Genomic DNA, 22,187 nt, shown 5'->3' with positions numbered 1-22,187 from the left:
GAAATTTGGGTGTAACTATTGTGAATTTGGTTAACATACCCGCACGGCCAACAGAGGTTACATACCATGGTTTGAAACTGGTCCTATCGCATCCATGTAGTAGGGGTTTTATGGCCTGTTTGGGAATGTGTTTAAGGGGTCTAAAAGTGTTTTTAACACTAAAAAAACATGTTTCTAAAAAATAAAAAACTTATTTTAATGGTTCAAAATGCCTAAAAATTGTCAAAACACACTTTTGGCAAAATTTTTGCCCAAAAACTATTTTCGACTTAAAAACTCTATTTCTTAAACGTAATCCTAAACGAGCTCTTACCCCCCTTTACTAGTAAAGTGCACTCCAAGCTTAATAAAAGTGATCAAGTCAACTACACAATATACCCTCCTAATTTGTGGGATATTGGAGGCTTAAGCCTAGGCCATCGCAGGGGCACTCACACACAAGGATTGGTACAAAAACATGAAAACAATCACACCATAATCACTATAAAAAGGTAAGTCCAAGGAATATAAAAGGAATTTTTGGCCCTAAGCTAAAAAATTATACTCAAGAGCATTTGTATTTGTCTATTAAATACTATTAACTTAAGTATCGGAACCATCCCCCCATTGGTACTCTCCAGCCGGCTTTATTAATTTAAGTATCATAAACCATCTCCCATTATTTCATTTTTGTAAGGGCAATTTAGTCAATTAGTTGGCACTAGGAAACTGTTCTACGAGTAACAAGCCAAGTGATTATTTCATGTAAACTTTCTCCATTTAATCATCATATAACAAGAAATTTTGAACATTCAACTAAAACAAATGTTACTCAAATTAAATAAGAAGATAAATTAACACCGGAATAAATTAAGGAGATTTTCACAACCAAAAAAGGTATTCTTCTAATCAATACCATGCCCGTATACAATCTCTAGGGGAAAATACATTTTACCATTTTAAACTATCAACATATTTGCACTTTTAATCTCAATGTTTAAAAAGTAACATTTTACTCTCCTAAAGTATCTGACATTAACACTTGACTCCCGCAAAATATATTTTACCCCTGGAGTATTTTGAGTTGACACTTTACCTTCGAAGTAACTAAGACTTTTGAGTAGATAAAGTGTCAATCTAAAATACTTCAGGAGTTAAAATGTACTTCATGAGTGTCAACTGTCAATGTTAATACTTTGGGAGGTGAAATGTCACTTTTTAAACATTAGGGTTAAAAGTGCAAATAGGTGGATAATTCAGATGAGTAAAGTGTATTTTCCCCTATTACCAACCAACCATATATTTAAAGGGGGAAATACATTTTACCCTCCTGAAATATCTACATATTTGTACTTTTAACCCCAATGTTTAAAAAATGACACTTTACTCCTTCAAAGTATCTGAGATTGACACTTAAACCTCCTGAAGTACATTTTACCCCATGAAGTTTTTGAGTTGACACTTTACTCCTGAAGTAACTAAGTTTTAGGGGGGTAAAGTGTAAATTCAAAATACGTCAGGAGGTAAAGTGTATTTCATGGGGTCAAATATCAATATCAGATACTTTGGATGGTAAATTGTCACTTTTTAAATATTATGATTAAAAGTGCAAATGAGTTGATAGTTTAGGAGGTAAACTGTATTTTCTCAACTTTTAAATGTATAGTGATTAGTGGATTTATTATTTTTATATAAGAAAAAAATCTGTGCAAATTTATTTATTATATGAAGTTATGTGAGGATTTTAATAACTTTTATTACACATCAAACATCCTTGAATAATTATAGAATTATTGTTGAAATGATTTTTGTTCTCTCGCTGTAATGCATGTAAAGAATCTTTTGATGCCTTCGAACCTTTGATCTTCATTATCTGTTGAACCGTTCAACTTGACAGTTACGGTTTACCGAAACATTAATGATTTTTAGTGGGTGGAAATTTGGCGGTATACAAATCCTTGACATGTATGATAATGATAATGATCATGATTTTGAAACGTGTTTTTAATGGAATATATATATATATATATTTAAAATGTGTTTTATGTTTTAATGTTAGTTAATTGCCACGTAGACAGCGTCTCTGCCTTCTTCGTTTCAGTGCGGTTATATATATGAAAACGTCGTACAATACGTGTCGTTTCCATCAAAATGTCGTCGTTCCTTCGTCTTTTCGTCTGCACGGCTATGGGTGAAGTCATTCACCTTGCCAGACGACAGCTCTTCGTTTCTCCGATTCATCATTTCTCTCTCGCAACCTTTCCCTCTCTCCACCCTAATTTTGTGTTTTTGTTTTTAGATCTGATTCTGAAATTTCGTTTGGTAGGTGTTAATGGATGCGATTATGAGTTTCTCGCTCTCAAACAATTTCTCAGAAACCGAATTGGAATGAAACCTTGGAGACGGGAAGCCGCATAGACGAGACCCGCTGCTATTATTTCCACGGTGAAATCTACGTCCCTTCATTTCCTTTTCCATTACTTAAAAATTTTAGGCTTCTATTGAATTTGTGAAGAACGAAAAACAATTCTTCTATTTCTTAGATTAAGGTGGTGGTATTTGGTGAACATTTTTGTTTTAAACCTTTTGTTTATGGTCTTTCTTTTGTTATGGTGGAGCATCCAATTTTTCCCTCATTAGTGGTGATTATTTGTTTATTTTCCTGCATTAGTTTACGTTTTATGATTGTTATGAAAATTTCAAATGCATTGGCCATTGTGTTAATCTTTTACATACGTTTTATATTTTTCCTTTCTCAATAAGACAAAGCTTATTACAAAATGGGTTCAAACCCCTTGAGAGTTACTTTTACCCACGGTAAGACACGAAGTTATATATGTTTGTAACATAGATTGTTCTTCTTCTTGAGCTAAATTATCTGACAGTTAATAGTTTGTTTGTGATTTGATTTGATTTGGTCAAGTTTTTTACTAGGTCAGGTTTTATCAACCTGGGAGTACTTTATCAATCTTTATTATAGGACAAAGTTTCTTTCAAACTAGGTTGGAGAATTTCTTATGTTCGTCTCTTAACATGTGAGAAATACGTGCTTTTTTAATAGCATTAAAATTGTTTGTGGAAATTATTTTAAAAAAGTGCTTATGTTCCCAGAATCTTATGAATACTGAAATATAACTGCTTTGTACTTTTAATGGCTTAATAATAGCTAGAGAACTATCCATTCCAAGATAATTATGATTATTGAAAATCTGCATTGTCTATATGATTAGCATAACTTTGAATTACATTTGTAACTATAGGTACATCACAACATCTTTGGTTTCCTGAAATCCCATGCCTTCTAGGTTGTATATAAGAACAAATGGTTAATTATTTTTTTTATACATTTGAGTCAAAATGCATTAGACAAAATAAAATAAAAAATCAGACAGTTACCTTGTGTTCCTGGTGATTATTTGAAACTTAAAGAATTTATGTGAGAAATTATCTACTTTATGAATATTAGGAAGTTAAGAGATTCCTTAGAGGAGCTCAATTCCTTTTTCTTTTTTTTCCCTCTTTACTTGGACAACTGCTTATTTAGCTCATTTAATTATTAACTTTTCACATTTCCTTGTTCTCTTTTCTCTTTCTTTCTAGGTGTTCTCTTATATACTCATTGTGTACTAGGGTTACACCCCTCTGCGCTTTTGATATATACAACATTACTTATAAAAAAATAAAAATAAAAAAAAAAGGAAGTTAAGAGATTTCTTATGAAAATTGCATGCTACTACTGTAATATTCCTATAAATTTGCAGTTTCAGTCCCTCACAATCCTTGGTAGATAATAAAATTAATGAGCACTGTAATATAACAAGAGTAAGTGTTTTAGCTTTGCCACCTCTAGCTTTGCCACCTCTGTCTTCAATTTAACAATAGTCAGTCATACTATAGTCCTGGTATTGATTGTACTTAAAATTTCCTGCAATATAACAGAAGGTTAAGAAGTTCTTTGACTGTTTGAGTGTGCAGGAGTTTGGTAGAGGAGAGGCTGGATTTAGAGAAGATGATGCTTGGGAATAGGTTCACTATTTGGGGTTAAATTGCCAAAACATTTAATTGATGCAACTGAGTGTATTGTACAGCAGAGAAATTAGAATGCTAAAGAGGGAGAAGTGCTGTTGTTAATTGCCAGATGACATATTAGCTCTCTTTAAATGCATGTTATCAATTGCCCTGGCACTATGTTTTTTCTCTGTAGCTGTTCTTAATGTGGTTTCTGAGCTATGCATCCACAGATATGTTGAGGTTGTGAATTTGTTGGCATAGTCAAATTGCATAGAACTTAGCTCATTCCCTGTATTCTTGTCTTTGTTTAGAAAAAAGAAATGGTAAATGTTCTATTGCTTTCATTATGAAGTTGTTCCAGATAAATTCTTCCAATCCTGAAATTTATTGCAATCGTATTGGTTTTGAGGAAATCAGAAGAAAATAGTTTAAGTTGCCCTGAACAAAACAAAGACAATTATTTTTCAGGCCTTTTTGCTCCATGACTTAATACATATGTATTTTTGGATTGTTGAGAATTAGAAGGAAAAAGGGAAAAGAAAAAGAAATGAAAAGAGTATAGCAGCAGTAACATTTGAGAGGAAAAAAAAGGTTATAAATAATCCATGTGTGAATTGGGTGTCACTTTCTGTCTTTTGTGGTTTATTATTTACTCTATGTTAGCCATAAGTTTTTTCTGATGATTTGAATGAAAAATAAGAACAGGTTTCCTTGTTATATATTTTGACATCAATAATGCAATGTATTTTGTAACCGAGGCTTTGGGAATTTCTCAGTTTAGATAAAGGTGAGCAAGAGATTTCAGTTTCAAGGCCGAAGTTTAAACCACTGCTTTCATATATTAGAGAAGTAAAGATTGGTGTAGGGAAAAGATGGGAAGTTTATGGAGGGAATAGAAAATTGAAAGTTTTTGTCTATTAAATTCAGTTCATAGCTGAGGAAAGAAAGAACAATGTGAAATTTGACTCTCTCAATTTGTCAGTAAAAATGAAGATAGCCATGGTTTGATCAGTATTGGCTGATGCTGACATTTTGTATATGCCTGCAGCAGCTTACAGGAGAAGACAAACTATTGAGAAGATTGGGTTTTAATATTGCCTTTTCTATATGGGTGCCGGATTCTAGTCTATTGGAGATTTGTTCTTTCGGCTCTAATTGGACGATACGATCGAGCTTTTTGTTTGGATCTTTATGGTTTAGATGCTGATCCACAGGCATATCTATCAATAAAGGCTTCTTTTGAATACGATGCATACCTTTTCTGGGGAAAAAAGGTGCCATTCTTACCTTTATGCCCTAATTCGCCCCAAGACCAAAATAATAAAAATAATAAAAAATATATTTAAATGAACAAAAATGAAAAAGAAAAAAAAGAAAGAAAGGGTACTATCTCAAAAAATAACAGACAAAATCAAGCTTACAGAACTAGTACTATAGACATTTGTGATTTATCTGTAGCTTATTTACACAAAATGCCATGCCGCTCACTGTAGTACAACGAATACGTCAACAGCTGATAACTACTACAAAGTTCACCCAATGCGGTGGTTCCTTTCAAGAAATCCTTCCAAGACCACTTTCTTCTTGTACTCCTCAGAATCATAATCCTGATCGAGTGAATTTGGATTCTTTTCCACGACATCATCAGATTTCGTCACATTTCTTAAACGTGGCACGAAATAAAACCACGCCGACGTACAAAGAATGGCACATATCCGACCCCAAAACAACATTATTATTAAGGTTACCATGATAATAGACAGACCAACCAACGGGTCAAGTTTCTCGGCTGATCCATCTATTTTCCGGGCTGATTTCTTCACCGTACCTCGAGCAATAGTCGATGAGGGGTTTGCTACCCGTTTTGTTTCGAGTAAAGGCGCGGAGTGTGAAATCGCAGCGGGTCGAGTGGGCTTGGGCTTGGCCTCTGGTGAACCGGGTTGGCTGCACCCGGCTCTGATGGCTTCTATTTTCCGGCCGAAAGAGCACCGTTTTTGACACGTGTCGTCCTTGGAAGCATGATTCACACGATCACGTTTTTCAAGGATGATGTTCTGTGTTGGTCCGTATGCTGTCTGAAACAAAAAGTACCAACGATTTTGTTCTTTTCAAAAACCCAAAAAGGGAAAGTTAACAAAAAGAGAGGCACCATGTGTATGATTAAAGAAAATACAAACGAACACAGATCGCATACCTCTTCACGTTTTTCCTGAGCGGCTTGATCTGAGGCTACTGGCACCACCACCGGAATCCGACTTGGCAGCTGATGATTGGTTACCCAAGCACGAGGCTTCGACGCCGTGAGCTTGTCGGACTTTGACTTCGACTTCGACTTCGACGCCGGAAGTTTGTTTTTCAGATTCGCTTTCTCTGACAGAGTGGCTTCGACCGGCACGGTTTTGGCGCCGGAATTCTTCATGCAGAACTTGGACGGAGAATACCAACGCCAACGCGTCTTCTTCTTCTGGCCATCGGATCGGGTAATCTCATCGGGCCTTTGGTCGGAATCTCCGCTAGAATATCCAAAGCAGCAGCGTAGGAAATGGGTGGTTGGGGGTTTGGTTTGATGGGTTTTCTTTTGGGTTTTGGCCATGGAACCCGCAGAGAGGAATCGGCATGGATTAATGGGAAGACTACTGGCACGGTTGGGTTGGGTCACTATATCTGAAATTCCTGTAATAAATGTTGACAAAGAAATTAACAATTTTTAATCCGTAGATATTATATATATATAAACATTACATTTTGATTTAGTTAATTCGATTGATAGTAAATGCATTGGTTTTGGAGGGACGACTTGGACTTGGTGGCTCAGTCGCAGTCTTTACACGTTTCCACCTTCTAGGTTGCCTTGTTCAACACCGAAGTTGCCAACTGGGCAGGCTTTGGCGCGTGAGTTGGTTAATGACCAGTGGCGGCTGGTACAGTTGGCGATTGGTGAAGTTTTTACTTGACCACGTAGCATCTCAATTATGAGCCCCCTCCTCCTCCGTCCTTTTTGAGGAAGATTCTTTCATTAAAAAGCTCAACTTCTCGGAATCCCACGTAAAAGTAAAAGGGTCCCCAATACCGTTGAGCAATAATGATTATACCTTTGGGATTTCCGAAATGACGGTGAAACCAACGTGTAATATTCGAAATTACTCAACAAAAGAATAGAATTTCCATTGTTACGTTCTCTTTCCACTCGGTTATTATCAAAAGGATTATCAAAAACTAGCTATCACATCTAAGATCCTATGTTATCTGTTATTATACAAAAAAAAAAAAAAAAAAAAAATCAACCATATTAATTAATTAATTAATTAGTAACCAGTCGATTTTAATATCTATTAAATTTGAAGTGAATAAATATGATCAATGAGAAGGCACTTTTAAGGAGGGAGAAAAAAAAAAAAAAAGTTGAAACGGGAATCCACGTCTATTTGAAGGGGACCGAAAAAAAATGTGTAAAGGCAACCTTTACACGTAACTCTTTTTTATTTTTATATTTCGTCTTTTCTTGTCCTTTAATTTGGTGGGTTCAAAATATATTACATCTTATACACTTCACACTAGCTCTCTAAAAGGAAATAGGATTCTCTCTAATTTATTTATGGACGGGAGAATATCCAGTTTATAACTAAGATTTATTCTTAAAAATTCTAAATGCATAAATAAGACACATGCCTACTAACTAAATAATAATAATAAAATATTATTTTAAATTAAAAATTAAAAAATATTTTTAAAAAACTAAGGGTGGCTGGCCAGACCACCCTTGCTGGCTTGGGGTGGCTTCGGCCACCCCAGACCGGCCGGTCTTCGGCCACCCCATGGCCCAACGGGGTGGTTCGGCCACCCTCTAGGGCCAAACGAATTTTTTATTTTTATTTTAGTTTGGCCGTTGGGGGTGGCCAGACCACCCCCATGCTTCGGCCACCACAGACCGACGGACCACCCTTAGTTTTTTAAAAATATTTTCTTATTTTCTTATTTTTTTTTAATCTAAAATAGTATTTTATTATTATTTTTGGTTAGTAAACATGTGTCCTATTTATGGCTTTAGGATTTCTAAGAACAAATCCTAGCCATAAACTGAATATTCTCCAGTCCAAAATGAACTGAAAAAGATCTTATTCCCTCTAGAAGTAGCTCATATTAATAAACCTTATCCGTTAACCAATTTTTTTTTTCATAAATTATCTTAAGCAAAATCAAAATTTCATACCTTAAACTGTGGATGGAGAGCGCAGGTAAGCTACATATAGAAAGGACAGAAACAAGAATACTATAAGTGGAAAGAAAACGAGGCAGGTTGAGGTTGTTGTTATTTTATTTTATTTAAAAAAAAAAACATAAAAAGGACCAAGTTGCCAAATAATTCCACAATGGTAATTTCCTCATTTACAAGATTTAATCGTGGATCATTTGACCAATCATTGTATTTTCCTTTTTTTTTTTTTTTTGGTTCACAACTTGATTGATTTGTGACCCTTTTGAAATTATAATTAGTCTTTCATAATCATTCAAATGCGTGGAAATTTCTTGGCTGGAATTATTGGTAAAGTTAGATATATATGAAATGCATAATCAGGTCAAAAAACAAATATATATATATATATAAAATCCAATGAGCCATTTTTTTAATAAATGAATTAGCCAATAATTTTGAAACATTATAAACACTTAAAAGGGTAGTCAAGGCATAGGGGAATTAGCCATTTTGCTTGGTTCCGAAGGAATGACTTTGACTTTTTGCCGTTTATTATGTAGCGTCCGGTCAATTACGTCTGTTTTGTTCACTCAAGGACGGCAAATACTTTTGGTTATTTCAAAACGAGTATATAGATTCTTGTGATATGCTTTTTGTAACGAGATGATTATTTAATATAAATTTAGGTCTTTTTTTTTTTTTTTTTTTTTTTAGAGCTCTTGTGGAATTATAATTTTAGCCTCAAAAAAAAAAAAAATTTGTTTAAGAACAAAAAGACTTGATTTAACGGTACCTCTCATAACCATTTTTGGGGTGGCTTAAAACCGACTCATGGAGTAGTCAATTATCCTTATAATTGGTTTTTAAGGGGGTGTTTGAGCTACCTCATAGTTCAAGGATGGTTCGATTATTTCCAAAACCGATCATGGGGTGGTCAAACCATCCCATGACATTTGATCGAGATAATTTAACCACCTCTAAACTAACTTTTGAGAACAATCAACCTATCTCCCAATACCCTTTGAAATGGTGGACCACTCCATAACAATCTAAAAGGGTGGCCGAAACCACTAACATAAGCTTATGGGGGTGGTTCAATCACTCTCGAAATATATATATTTTTTTAAAATTTTTTTATTAAGGGTAATGTTGTAATTTACAATAATTATGTCAGAAAAATAGCTGAACATTTTACATATATATATATATATATATGTGGAGGAATTATTTTGTTATGTAAGCATATATACCATATATATTTATATACTGATTTTGAAATCGTAGAAATTTATTTATTACAAGATAAAATTAACCATAACTTTTTCTAAAAGCTAGGAAACCCAACCTACCCCGTTAAAAAATGAGGCAAGGGCCATTATAACATAGCCGTCATTGGCCTACACTACTTTGGACTCTATATGTCCACGTAAATCCTACCAAGTAGTCTAAAGATTTTATAGGTCCCACAATTTAGATTCTTCTTGCTACATGACAACATAATGTTTATTAGTGCTCTGTAACAACCAAAATATCATACGACGCCAATCTACCCCACGAAGAGGATATATATGCTATATATAATATAAATAAAAATAAAAATAAAGCATTGAAATCATGAAATCCATTTCACTTATTATAAACATATTTTAAGTGAAACAGATTGAGATTTATAAACTCCTCGACGCCAAGTCAAGTGAATGAATTTTGAGGAATTCATTGCACTTCTTAAATTTAAAAAAGAATTACAACAAAATAAAACACAAATTGGACGAGCAACCCAAACAACGGCCCTTAAACAGCGAGAAGTTGGTAGGGAAGCTAAAAAACTATGAAAGGCCGAAGTACTAGCTAGATCGATAGTATGTCCTGGACCGCAAGTAAACTATAATCTAAAACATGTTTTCTCCACCTTAATTAAGAAATCAAATAGAAAGTGATAATTAATGAGTCCAGAAGGTATTTAATGACAATTGTGTAACTTAATTCATAAAAATAGATGCTACGTACTCAACTGTACGTAGAATAATATTGTGAAATTGGGTGTAGGCAATGATAAACATAAAGACATGTTTTCAGGAAAACTTTAATTTAAAAAATAAAATAAAAGCATGGGCTTTTACCAAGTCATTTCGGCAAAAAAATATATGGCACAACATGGCGGCATATATTAAGGATTTGATAGAACGTCATGGGATATGTAATGCGAGCTTGTCGAATTAAAATCCTGCTGGCTGGCAGGGACAGAAAATCAAAGCTCTGACGTCGTGAGCCATGTCCCATGTCAACGCATAACGTGAATCACATGCAACCCTAGCAAGCTAGCTACATATTTTATGTCGCAATATGTGTTATAAGACATAGATTTTGTTTATGTATTTGAATTCTGATGATGCTGCTGCTGCTGTATTTTGTTTTTTGTTTTTTTAAAAAATGTTATTCTACACCTACCATTCTTTCCCAAGATACTTCATTTTATGCATTGGCTATTCTCTTTTATGTCTTCTTCCTCTTCCAGCAATCTATCTGTCTTTTTTAAAGAAGAAAAAAAAAAAATTGTCAAGTGAAACTCACACTAGTTAACCAGTTGGACTAAGTTTTAAAAAGTAGACAGCTATGTATATATAGATAGTGGGTATAGACAATTGATTCAAAAAATGAAAGTGGTCGACATTTTGAAGATCTCCCAATTATTTATTTGGACTTTTTATTTCTCCATATATTTGATGTGTGCATCTAATGGTTTTTGTTAAGCAGATTTTTTAAGAATCAGTTGGCTGTGCGCCAAACTTGATATAATATGCCTGCAAAAAATGAAAATAATTTTTTAACCCCGGCCTGACTAAGCTCATGTTGCTTCTTGACAATGCAATTTTTCGGGGAGAGCGCGCCCAAGCCCCCCCGAGCCTTAATGTGGTTACACCCCTGACACTGAGGGTGCTTGCTGACCCCTCGATTGTTGAAGCAATTGAAGACCAACCCTTCTGCCTTGAGTCCCTTGACCCTACAACCGGAAGTTATGTTTCTTTGGGAGCACACACTTAGGAGGAAAAGTAAAGGCTACTTTAATATATGAGAAATGTTATATTTATCAAATTTCCTACACGGACTCAAATATTTTTTCCACTTTTTTGGTCTCTTTCTATTTTATTGAAGTGCTAGTGGTCTGTCTGAATTGAGTTTTTAAAAATAATTTAAATCGGTTGAGTTTCAGATTTTGAGTTTGTGAAGGGAACCATTTTTTTCTTGTTCTTTGTCTACTTAATCGGTAGGAAACTTGTCTAGATTCATGTTTTTATGGGTTTTCATACTCTAAATGGTTTTATCCATCCTAATATGCAATGACTTTCATCAACTGTATTCGCAAGTGACTTCAACTGTTCTGGTCTCCTTCTAGTTTATTGAGGTACTAATTATCTATCTGAATCAAGTTTTCCGATTGAACTTGTATTTATCTTTTGTTTTGTTTTGTTTTTTTTCTTCGTTGTAATTTCCTTCGAGTGAATAAATGAATTTTCTTACAAAACAAAAGAAATAGCGGTCAAACTTAGAATTCCTCTATCTCTTTTCTTGTAGACAACACCAAAAAGAACTTCAAGAGAATGTAAGTTCTAGATCTAAATCTTCCCTCCTCCTATTTCACAATAGCAGTGCTCGGTGTATTATCTGTAAATTATACCGGTCTCTGTTTCGGATGGGTTGCTTTAAATCTAGTTTGTAGATCTAAATCCAAATCTAGTCTCTTCAACCTTAAATCTGATTGTCTCCTTCGGCTAAAGCGTGTCTTTCGAAGAGATGTCTATGATACCGTACTCCTCCGCTGCTGCTTATGATGTTTTTGTGTTTTATTTTTTATTTTTTATTTTTTTTATTTGTCCTAGCCTTCAGGTTGGGGATATAATAGATCGGTGTAGGGACTTAACTTTCATGGCCGAATTTTTAGTTTCTAATATTTTTTTAAAATTTTAAAATTTTATTTTTTTGTATTTGGGCTACCCATGCTAGATGTACGAAGCATATATATTCCTTAAATGTAATTGTACATGAGTAAGCAGAAGTTTAAAGTTATTTTTATGACAAGTCAACGGACGCAAATGACGCCGAGGTTCTATTTCCACCAAAAAGCTCACGCCGTCGAGAATATTTTCTTTCACGCAATGACGCCAATGGGAAACTTCTTCACCACTCTCTATTCCCCATACCTACTCCCTTCGAGAAGGGCATTGACGAAGTGATTTCCTTCTGTTTTTAACTTTTTTTCCTCAAAAAAGTGTAGGAGGGAAACTGTGCATTACACCTAGATTGGAGCAAGTACAACCACTCTGCAATATTCTTATTTTCTGCACTTAGATATTAAACAAAAGATAATACATTTTTTTGTAAAACAAAGATGGATCATTTTGCTTTGATTGAAATTATTATATCAACATTTTATTATAATTATAAGATAGAAATATAATTTTTAGCATTATTTCATTTAAAATTATTTAAATAACTATATGACATTAGATAAAATGAACAAGTCCTTAATGGACAACTTAATCGGCTGAGAATTACGCCTTATGAAGTGGAAGTCACTAAGGTGCGTTTGAGATTGCGATTTCACAAAAATAATTTACGTTTTTAAAAGATATCGTAAAACATAAGGCGTTTTACATTGTTATTTAAAAAGCATTTAATTTAAAATAGGAAAAAAAATCTGCGATTTCAATAAGTAGACTAGGGGTGCTTATTTGAAAAAGTGTAAATTTAAACCAAAATCATGAATTCACATAACAAATATTTAATAAAAAAAATATTTTTTAATATATTTTATCAAACGTTTTTGCGATTTAAAAAAGTAGCGATTTCGAAAACACTATTTTTAAAAACGCTAGTTTTAAAATCACAATTTCAAACGGGCTCTAATTCAAAACCTCTTCCCCGCTTATGTGGTTATGTAAAAAAAAAATAATAATAATAATAAATAAATAAAATGAAGAAAAACTTATATTGATCATTTTTTTTTTTTTAATTGAAACAAAAACCCACGAAATGCATAGGCGCGTGCCCGCAAACACACAGTCAGGGAGAGATGGCAAGGAAAGAGACGGTGAGGAACGCAGAGAAGCTGGTGGAGAGAGCCATGAGAGGGAACGATGCGTCTCACGACGCAGCGCACGTGTGGAGGGTCAGAGAGCTTGCCCTCTCCCTCGCACGTGAGGAAGGCCTCTTCTCCAACCCTGACTCCATGGAAATAGTAAACCACTCCTCTGTTTTCTACTTAGCTATGTAGTCTGTTTGGTTTCCAAGAAACTTGAGCAAAAATGAAGAAATGGTAGGAAAATAGAGACCTTTTGCTTCTCTTTGAATTGCGTTGTTAATTATGTTTTTGGTACACTCATTTGGCTCAATTAGTTTCCTTTATAGTGTTTTCTCGCAACCAAGCAGTGGGGGTCTTAATTTTTGTGCATGAAATCGTGGATGCTCAATTTATATATGCTGAAGGGATATGAATTTGTGGGTTTATGAGATTTAATAGAAGATAAATGCTACACGTACTTCAAGGGTTTATTCCCAGCTGCATACTTCGTGGCATTGAAAATCACCATTGAATTTGGAAGGATTAATCTATATACTTCACATCAATGGTGATTTTCACTGCCATATCAGGGAGTAAACACTTGAGAGTAAGCACTTGGAAAGTACATACAACATTTCTCTTAATAGAATGTTGTGGATGTGAGGAAGGTGTGAAATATTGGTGTGAAATATGGTGCGGCTGTTTTTACCTTTCTTAATAAAGAATGAATTTCATGACTGGTGTGAACTTTAATTTCCCACCTAATTGACATTAGCTGCCACTTTTTTCTATTTGGGGTTACAATTTGTAATAATTGCAGCCTATGACTTTTTAGCATCCTTAGAAATGTTAATCTGTGGCATGATGGGGACATGTTTTGGATTCTCCTCTCTGTCAGAACATCATGTTAGGGAGTTCTTGGAGAATTAGGAAAAATGATCAAATAGCAGTCTTGGCAATGAGTAGTTCGTGAGGTCTCAAAACCAATTTTCAAGCTGCCCATATATATGATTGTTTCACATTTGTTCGTTACTTTTTTTTCTAGATTGACAAATCACCCTGTCCCCTGCCAATATGTGTGTCTTTGGTTGACACTAGAACTATTACCTGTTTATGTTGCACATACTTAGCTCTATCGTTCATATTCCTCAGTACCACACAATTTAAAGAGAACTTCAGAATGCTTTTGAAAACTTTCAATTAGCTAGGAACACAACATAAGGTACAGTAGATAGTGAGAGATTTGAAAGGCAAGTGTAGGGCTGAACTGCTCCATTATGGCTATATTACCTTCTTGTCATGTCCTACCGTCAAGTAGGATGATTTGGTAAGTGGGAGCCGTCATCTTGAATAATCAAGAAATCGAGCTGGTAAGAATTGAAACTTGTAACATTGACGCTAGCATTCTTTTTGGTAATGGCTCTTATTTCTTATAAGAGAAATGCTACATGTAATTCCAAGTGCTTACTCCTTGACGTGGCAGTAAAAATTACTATTGGATTTTAAAAGGGTTAATATGTATATTTTACAACAATGGTGATTTTCATTGCTATATCAGGGAGTAAGAACTTGGAAATACATTTAGCATTTCTCTTCTTATAGCACAATTTTGAGAGTTTTTATTTTTATTTTTTTAAATTTTTTATTTATTTATTTTTAAATATCTTCAGCTCATCCACGCATTGCTTCTTTTATTTTATTTTTTCAAATTTGCCTTGACATCTTTCTAAATCCTAATTTTTTCCTTGGCAGGTAGAGCTTGCTGCACTTCTTCATGATATAGGTTATTACTCCTCACTCTCCTACTAGCAGACATGCTTTTTATTCTAAATTATGAATGTGGTGTAGGTGGTTAGTTGTACCATTACTTATAAAAATAAAAGCACAACAAACATCCATATGTACCCAAATATGTACAATTTTTATTTCCCGCATAATTTAAATTGTTTTCTTTTCGTTTTCTGCATATGTGCGTTTGTGGGTGCAAGGTTAAAACACATAAAAACAAGAAAACATGTGTGCATGTGCGCGCACACATATATTGTAATGTGATCCTATGAAGCTACTAATCCTTTTAATTATTGGTTGCTGCATGCAGGTGACTACAAATACTTGAGGTTTGTATTTCTCTTGCTTGCTTAATGTAAGAAACTGGTTCTTATTTTGCTTCAAAATGCAAAAAAGGCTGTGGGTTAGGATTTTATAAACTGATACTTACCAATGAGTTTTCTTATGATTATCTTTAGTGAATTAGTGCTCAAAGACGTGAATTGTATTATTGAGGTTTTGTGACCCATTTTCTACTACTGAAGGTTATCATTTTTATTTTGTTGTTGTGGTTTTCCACAAATGGCACACACAAGGATTTCTAACTCTGATTACTTTATGCTTAATTACACTGGACAAAGACATAAATACATATGTTCACTCATTATTGCATACACATTTAAAGCTGTATCCCCTCAATTGTACTCCATTATGATTGTTATGCTGTGAAACTCATGTTTGTCTGGGTAACCCATGACTTTGAGTTTTTGACTTCCCAATTTGTAATTTTTTTTTCTTCCAGTTTTGGGTTTTAAGTTATTTATTTATTTACTTTTCATTTAGTTTTTTTTTTCTTCCCTCTTTCTGTGATCTATTAGCTGCTATTGTGACATGTAGAGATCCATCTGAGGAGAAAATTGTTGAAAATTTTCTCGAGCAAGAGTGCATAGAGGAGCACAAGAAGATGAAGATTTTACAGATTGTCAAGGGAATGGGTCTGTTCTTTGGAGGCTATTGTTTGTGACTTCTAAATATTAGCTCTTGTTTCAATTTATTTTCTTCTTATTTTGGTACCATCTCAAGTTTAAGATTATGACAATAACTAAGCATATAGATATCAAGTCAGGTTCTATTTTTTATGGTAAAACTATAGGTGAATAATTTTGAAAATTGTTAGGATATTGTAGTCTATTTTGTTCCTGAAAGAGGAAAAAAAAAAGAAAAAGGTTGTTATTTAACATATATGAAGTACGCATATTCTACTTGTTCCATCGAATATTTACTAACTTGTAGTCTAGATGGAACTGGTCTTTTGTCATTGTGATAAATTTGACAGCTGTCAAACTTTTTGAGTATATGTGGTTATGATTGTGTCATATTTTATAGTTCTGAATATAGATCATCTGTCATGCATAATGTTGGAGAAGAGATGGATTCTTGTATGATTTAATCCATCCTTTCTGATTTCTGTCTCATTAGTTCTAATATTCTCCCTCTACAACAATTAGTTTGACAGTTGGACTTTGGCATATTCTTACACACTATTTTTTGCAGAATAGCCTTGTATTATTACTGAAAAGAATAGACATGACATTTGAAACACTCAGCACTGGCTATGATTTTCCTGATACTCTTAGCGTGTGTTATATTTTTGGAGCCACCCAAAATGACATTGAGAAACTTTTTTATTTTTCCTGGCATTAGTTGTTGAATAATCCTTGCATGTAATTGTCTACAGTATCCATAGTATCCTTTTTCTTTGATATGAATACCTGATCTTAGTTTGCAAAGACTAGACTTTGGGGGGAGGCTTCATTTAAATTACGTAGAAACATATTACTGGTTTTAGTAGGAGTTTAAGGAATATGAGCCAATGGAGTGATTTGAACAAACCCTTAACCACATGGACAAATTTAGTAATTTTCTCTAAATTTTATGGACTAATTAGTGATTGCCAATAAATTCCCATGAGCACTATCTTTTGAATAAATGTAGATTTGGTGCAAGGTATTCTGTTAGTACGCAACATAGTGACTTGAACATTATTCTTACTGACCAGAGTTGTGTTTACCCAAAGCTTCTGGTTGGTTTGGCTTATGAACATATCAGTAGATACAGTAAATGTTCTGTGAATGTATAATTATCCAAGTTCTGTGACATGACATGCACATTTCTTTTTACACCCAAATCCCCCGCACAACACACGCATTACTTAGCTGGCCCTGGTTTCTTACAGTCCCTCTCTTTTTGTAGAAATATTTCTTTGCATATCAAACTTTTTCTTATCTCTTTTGCAGCATTTTCCCCCTGCTCTTTGATAGCAAATCTCTCTCTCTCTCTCTCTCTCTCTCTCTCTCTCACACACACACACACACAGGCAAAAAGACGTATCTGTGTTAATATTAATCATTGCATTCTATTTGGATGTCAAAAGGAAATCATTACATGATTTTGTACGCCAGTAAATCATATGGATGCTTAGGAATAAAAAGAAGTTTATAGTACACTTTCTCACGTCAAATAATTTTTCCCTTATTTTAGTTTAGATTTCTTGGTCGTTGTCATAAGTATGAATTTCCTCCATTTCTTGTTGCAGTGTGCACATTTTATGTTTAAATTCAATCACAATTTGGAAATTTTAGGTGTATACCTCATTCATCTTTGAAGAATTTTATTTTAGCTTTTAACATTATTTTACTCTATCTCGTAATGCTTTTAGTTTGAAGCACCTTTCTTTCGGCTATTACCTTAATTTTGTTATTTGTTGAAACACATTATATGCTTGTATGGGCATTAAACTTCTGAAAAATTTGCTTCTTTTAACTCTTCACTATAGTTCATATTTTTCCTGCAAAAGTAATTAAGGCAGATGTACCTTTAACTTTTCAGGTTTTAAAGAGGAGGTTTCCGGGCTTGCAAATGGTGAACTTTTTCCAGAATTTGGAATTGTGCAAGATGCTGATCGTCTTGATGCAATTGGTGCAATTGGTAATGTGCCCTTTTGTATAAAATGCATCCATATTATTCTGGGTTAGCTACTTGAAAAGTGAGCTGTACATTAAGATACATGTGTGGATAAAGATTTTCTCTTTGTTTATTCATATTTTTACTTTATTATTTAATGTACTTGTTTCTTTTGCTGATTTAATTCACCTTGTCGATGCCATTATTTGATACTGCATTACACACTGGAATAAATTCTTTATTGACAAGCTATGCACAAATCTTAAGCTGTCTCTCAATTTCAGGTATTGCTCGTTGCTTTACTTTTGGTGGAAGTAGGAGCAGGGTGCTACATGATCCTACGATTCAGCCTCGATCAGATTTATCCAAGGAACAGTACATGAAGAAAGATGAGCAGACTACTGTGAATCATTTTCATGAGAAGCTTCTGAAGCTGAAGGATTTGATGAAAACCAAGGTAAAAGCAAACTCGCCTGCCCAGGTTTTCTTATCATTTGTGTGCTTAATATGAACTTACAACACAACAGATGCATGTGCATTATTAGACTTGTATACATTTATATTCACTATATAAATTCAGGCTGGGCAGAAGAGGGCTGAGAAAAGGCACAAGTTCATGGAGGAGTTTCTAAAGGAGTTCTATGAAGAGTGGGATGGGAGAGCTTAAAAGAGAAACCTGTTGTTACTGTCAGCAATTTGATCCTTCAATTTAACACAATAATGAAATGATTTGATTTCCTAGTTCTTTTACATTCCAACAACACACATGGACAAAACGCCAATTATGTTTTGGATGAATGGACTTTGCATGTTATTGAAATGGTAATAATTCAGAGTGCCATAATTTTTTTAGCTAAAACTATGAATATTTTTTGTTGTTGGAAAGTACATGTACGTTCAACACGGATAACACATGAACTAGACAATTGTAGTTGGCATTAGTTGCATGAATTAGCCAAAACTCAAACTACCACCAAATTAACAGTATCTCTCATACTTTTAATTGGGACATTGTCCTTCTTAAACTATCAAAAAAATTGACAATGTTCTTCAAAGCTAATAAAAAAACTAACTTTTTTGAATTTTATTAAGGGTATTTTTGTTATTGAGGGATATTTTCAATTTTTTGATAGTTTAAGGGTAGTTTTAAAAGGGGTACTTGAACTTTCTAAAAATTATATATATAGCTTATGAAATACTATGGATCCATCATACATGCCGTGTTTGATTTGATAATTAGTTTTTTTGGGGCAAATGAGTGAAGATATGGAATATTATGGGTCCATCATCCATGCCGTGTTTGATTTGATATTTAGTTTTTGGGGCAAATGAGCGAATGGTACTTTTAATTGGTAGCTCACGCAGTTTGGGGGGGTGGTTTATCCAACTTTACCCATTTCTTTTTTTTTTTCTTGAATTTTTGAGCTGCTTTCTTTCATGAGGTGCCATCTGTCGTCCTTGATGGCCATCTCCTTAATTCTAAGCTCGTCAAATGCTCATTGGAAGGAAGAATTATGTTTTCAACCCCTCCTTTTTTTTTTTTAAACGAGAAAAGGGATCACGAGAGAGGGTTTTTCCCATTTTTATTTCAAATGGGAGATCAATTGGAAATACTTCTAAAACACGAGGTAAGAAGTGACCTTCAAAATATATATATACTCTTTGAAGAAGAAAGCAGATTACTAATTAACTATCAAATTATGAAATCCATTATTCAAATGTATAAGGTTGCTAAACACATAACCAAACTGCAACCTTCTGATCATTGTCTCTCACTCTACAGTATTTCATCATTTTTCTTTAGTATATGTTGATCTTGATCATATGTATATATATAAAAGAAGAAAGAAATAGAAAGTCATGATTATTGACACCTCCATTAAAACATCCATTAATATTTATTTAATCTTGAAGTAGTTTTGAAGCTCGGACTCGTCACGCCTATGAAGATTCACCTTCAACCCATGCTTCATGTACATCGTCAATGCGAGCTTTGGTAGCACTGGGTGATTCTCCACCACCTTGACACGATACCGATAAATGATGGAGGCGGCAACGAATTTCATTTGATAGTAAGCAAAATCCTTTCCCAAACAAAGGCGTGGGCCGCCGTTGAAGGCCGTGAACTTGTACGCCGATTCGCTCATATACCGGCCATCTCTCAGCCATCTCTCCGGCTTGAACTCTCGGCAATCCATTCCCCATAAGCCTTCCATCCGCCCCATTGCATAGATTGCGTATATCACTTTTGTTCCTTGTTTTAGCACCGTCCCATCCGGAAATACATCATCTTCAACAACCTAAATTAATAATGTTGAGATAATTAGAAAATAATAATAATAATAATAATAATAATAATAATGTTTAGTTTAATTCTTTTATTTTACTGTTATTTCGTAATTTTGAATAGTCCACGTTCTTTTTAAAGTAGGCCATGCATGCAATTAAAGCATTGGGGTTAGGTTAACGATAATTTGACCCAATATATATTACATCTATGATGGTTGTTCTTATCTTTTCCAGTTCTCCAAGTACAAAAGCAATTTACGCAAATTAAGAATTTTTTTTTTTAATTATCTATTTTACAAATATTATGAATAATAAAAGTCCATGAAATGGATATGAATTTCTTCGTTTATAAAATTTATTCATTAGCTACTTGCCTCCTTGTGATCCACCGGCACCGAAGGATACAACCTGAGAGCTTCCGATAGAGCGGCATGCAAATAATCCATCCTCTTTATCTCCTCCGCTCTAAATATCAACGGACTTTTGCTCTCTCCCCTTTTGACCTCCTCTCTTTCACCAACCATCCCGCAAATCTCTGCAAGAATTCTCTCTTCCACCGCCGGATTCTGATCAAGCAGCCAGAAAAACCAGCTCAATGCCACCGAAGAAGTGTCTCTCCCGGCAAGTATAAAATTCACGCAAATATCCCGCAAGAACTTGTCCGAAAAAGGTTGTCCATCCTCGTCTTTCAGTCCCATAAACACCGTCAAGAGGTCCGACCTGTTATTATACGTGTCGGGTCTCATGATGAATAAAATTATAAAAAGTGTTACATATTTTAAATTTTCTTTTTAAACGATGGATCATAATTTCATGAAATTTATTATTTTGAGTGACACATCATTTGAAAATTAATTTTTGAAATAAAAATTTTGAATGTTTAGCATGAATAAATAATATATAATTTCAATGAATAAATAACCTTTGCTTCTTAATATCGTGGCATTGCAAAGAGAGCTCCTTCTTTCTCGTCCGAATCACGTCGTCGGCAAACTCGTCCACTCCTTTTATCGACATCTTCAGCTTCTTCTCCGTCCCGACGTTGAAATGCCTCATGGCCTTCCATACGCACGTGGGCATGACGAAGCGGAACATCGTGGCTTCCGTCGCGTCCTCAAAGGCTCTGGCAAACGGTATTTCGGGCGAACCCGGGTTTAAACACCCGGGATCCGCCCCGAAAGCTATCATGCAGACGTTATCAAAAGTCAGGCGTAATAAGATGTCTTGGAGATCAATGGGGATGGACTGTTTGACTGAGTTCTCTAACACGGGCAAGAGCCTGGAGTGGACGAGTTCGAGCAATGACTCAATGGTCAACTGCCGGAACTTAGCCGAGTGGAATTCAATGCTCGCCGTCTTCCTTTGTCGTTGCCACGTGTCATCGTCGGCGCTGAATATCCCGTCGCCGAGAAGATCACGAACGGTGTCTCTGAAATACGGCCCTTTTGGAAAGTTGGGGAACTTGGACTTGAGAAGATGTTCCAAGTTACGGGGGTCTGACGTCACGACGCAGTTGAGACTACTAAACAAAGGGCCTTTGAATCGAAACGTTCCGTTTTGATGGCGAAGAATGTCGGTGAGCCAGTCGTACATGTTGGTTCGAAGGCCGACCGCCAAGGAAGGTAACATGCCGAGGACGGGCCAAACGGGTAGGCCTTGAAGCTTCTTTTGCCTTAGCGAATGAATGGCTACGAAAACAAAAAGAGCGAGGAGAAGCTCTAGGATTTGGAAATCCTGCAAGAAAAAGAGCCGCCGGAAAGTGAAGTATCCGGCGACAACTTCATCGGAAGAGGAGGAGGAGGTGAGGTTGCTAGGGGTGATCATGGTGTTGGGATGATAGGTAATGTGAAAGTGCATGCGCTTGTCACGTTTTATATATGGGGAGGAATGGGATGGTACTTAATTGCTTGTGTTTCTTGGCGT

General features: G+C 34.8%; 3 protein-coding genes and 1 long non-coding RNA gene across 4 annotated transcripts; 2 read left to right on the top strand and 2 right to left on the bottom strand.

Annotated features, from left to right (window-relative positions):
* Positions 1 to 2,060: 2,060 nt before the first annotated feature.
* On the top strand, positions 2,061 to 5,236 carry LOC132179997 (uncharacterized). The gene is made up of 2 exons (XR_009440001.2): positions 2,061 to 2,424; positions 3,955 to 5,236. It is a non-coding gene; the product is annotated as an uncharacterized LOC132179997 (long non-coding RNA).
* A 72-nt stretch (positions 5,237 to 5,308) lies between these two features.
* On the bottom strand, positions 5,309 to 6,660 carry LOC132179996 (uncharacterized protein At5g23160). Its single transcript, XM_059592832.2, has 2 exons — positions 6,185 to 6,660; positions 5,309 to 6,065 (listed from the first exon to the last, which is right to left on the bottom strand). Exons 1-2 carry the CDS (start codon positions 6,581 to 6,583, stop codon positions 5,523 to 5,525), a joined length of 942 nt encoding a protein of 313 aa, XP_059448815.2. The 5' UTR covers positions 6,584 to 6,660; the 3' UTR covers positions 5,309 to 5,522.
* Positions 6,661 to 13,218: 6,558 nt separating this feature from the next.
* Positions 13,219 to 18,720, top strand: LOC132178559 (Metal-dependent phosphohydrolase). Its single transcript, XM_059591001.2, has 7 exons — positions 13,219 to 13,421; positions 14,997 to 15,027; positions 15,343 to 15,361; positions 15,909 to 16,006; positions 17,901 to 17,999; positions 18,260 to 18,432; positions 18,556 to 18,720. Exons 1-7 carry the CDS (start codon positions 13,257 to 13,259, stop codon positions 18,640 to 18,642), a joined length of 672 nt encoding a protein of 223 aa, XP_059446984.2. The 5' UTR covers positions 13,219 to 13,256; the 3' UTR covers positions 18,643 to 18,720.
* Positions 18,721 to 19,694: 974 nt separating this feature from the next.
* LOC132179291 (Cytochrome P450 superfamily protein) lies at positions 19,695 to 22,088 on the bottom strand. The gene is made up of 3 exons (XM_059591996.2): positions 21,187 to 22,088; positions 20,639 to 20,984; positions 19,695 to 20,275 (listed from the first exon to the last, which is right to left on the bottom strand). The coding sequence occupies exons 1-3, from the start codon at positions 22,086 to 22,088 to the stop codon at positions 19,874 to 19,876; spliced, it is 1,650 nt and encodes a 549-aa protein (XP_059447979.2). The 3' UTR covers positions 19,695 to 19,873.
* Positions 22,089 to 22,187: the final 99 nt, after the last annotated feature.

The sequence above is a fragment of the Corylus avellana genome, chromosome 4, assembly GCF_965113065.1.
Source record: "Corylus avellana chromosome 4, dhCorAvel1.hap1.2, whole genome shotgun sequence".
NCBI classification, from domain to species: Eukaryota; Viridiplantae; Streptophyta; class Magnoliopsida; order Fagales; family Betulaceae; genus Corylus; species Corylus avellana.
The sequence above is the reverse complement of the archived record's forward strand: the minus strand, read 5'-3'. Positions and strand labels throughout refer to the sequence as shown.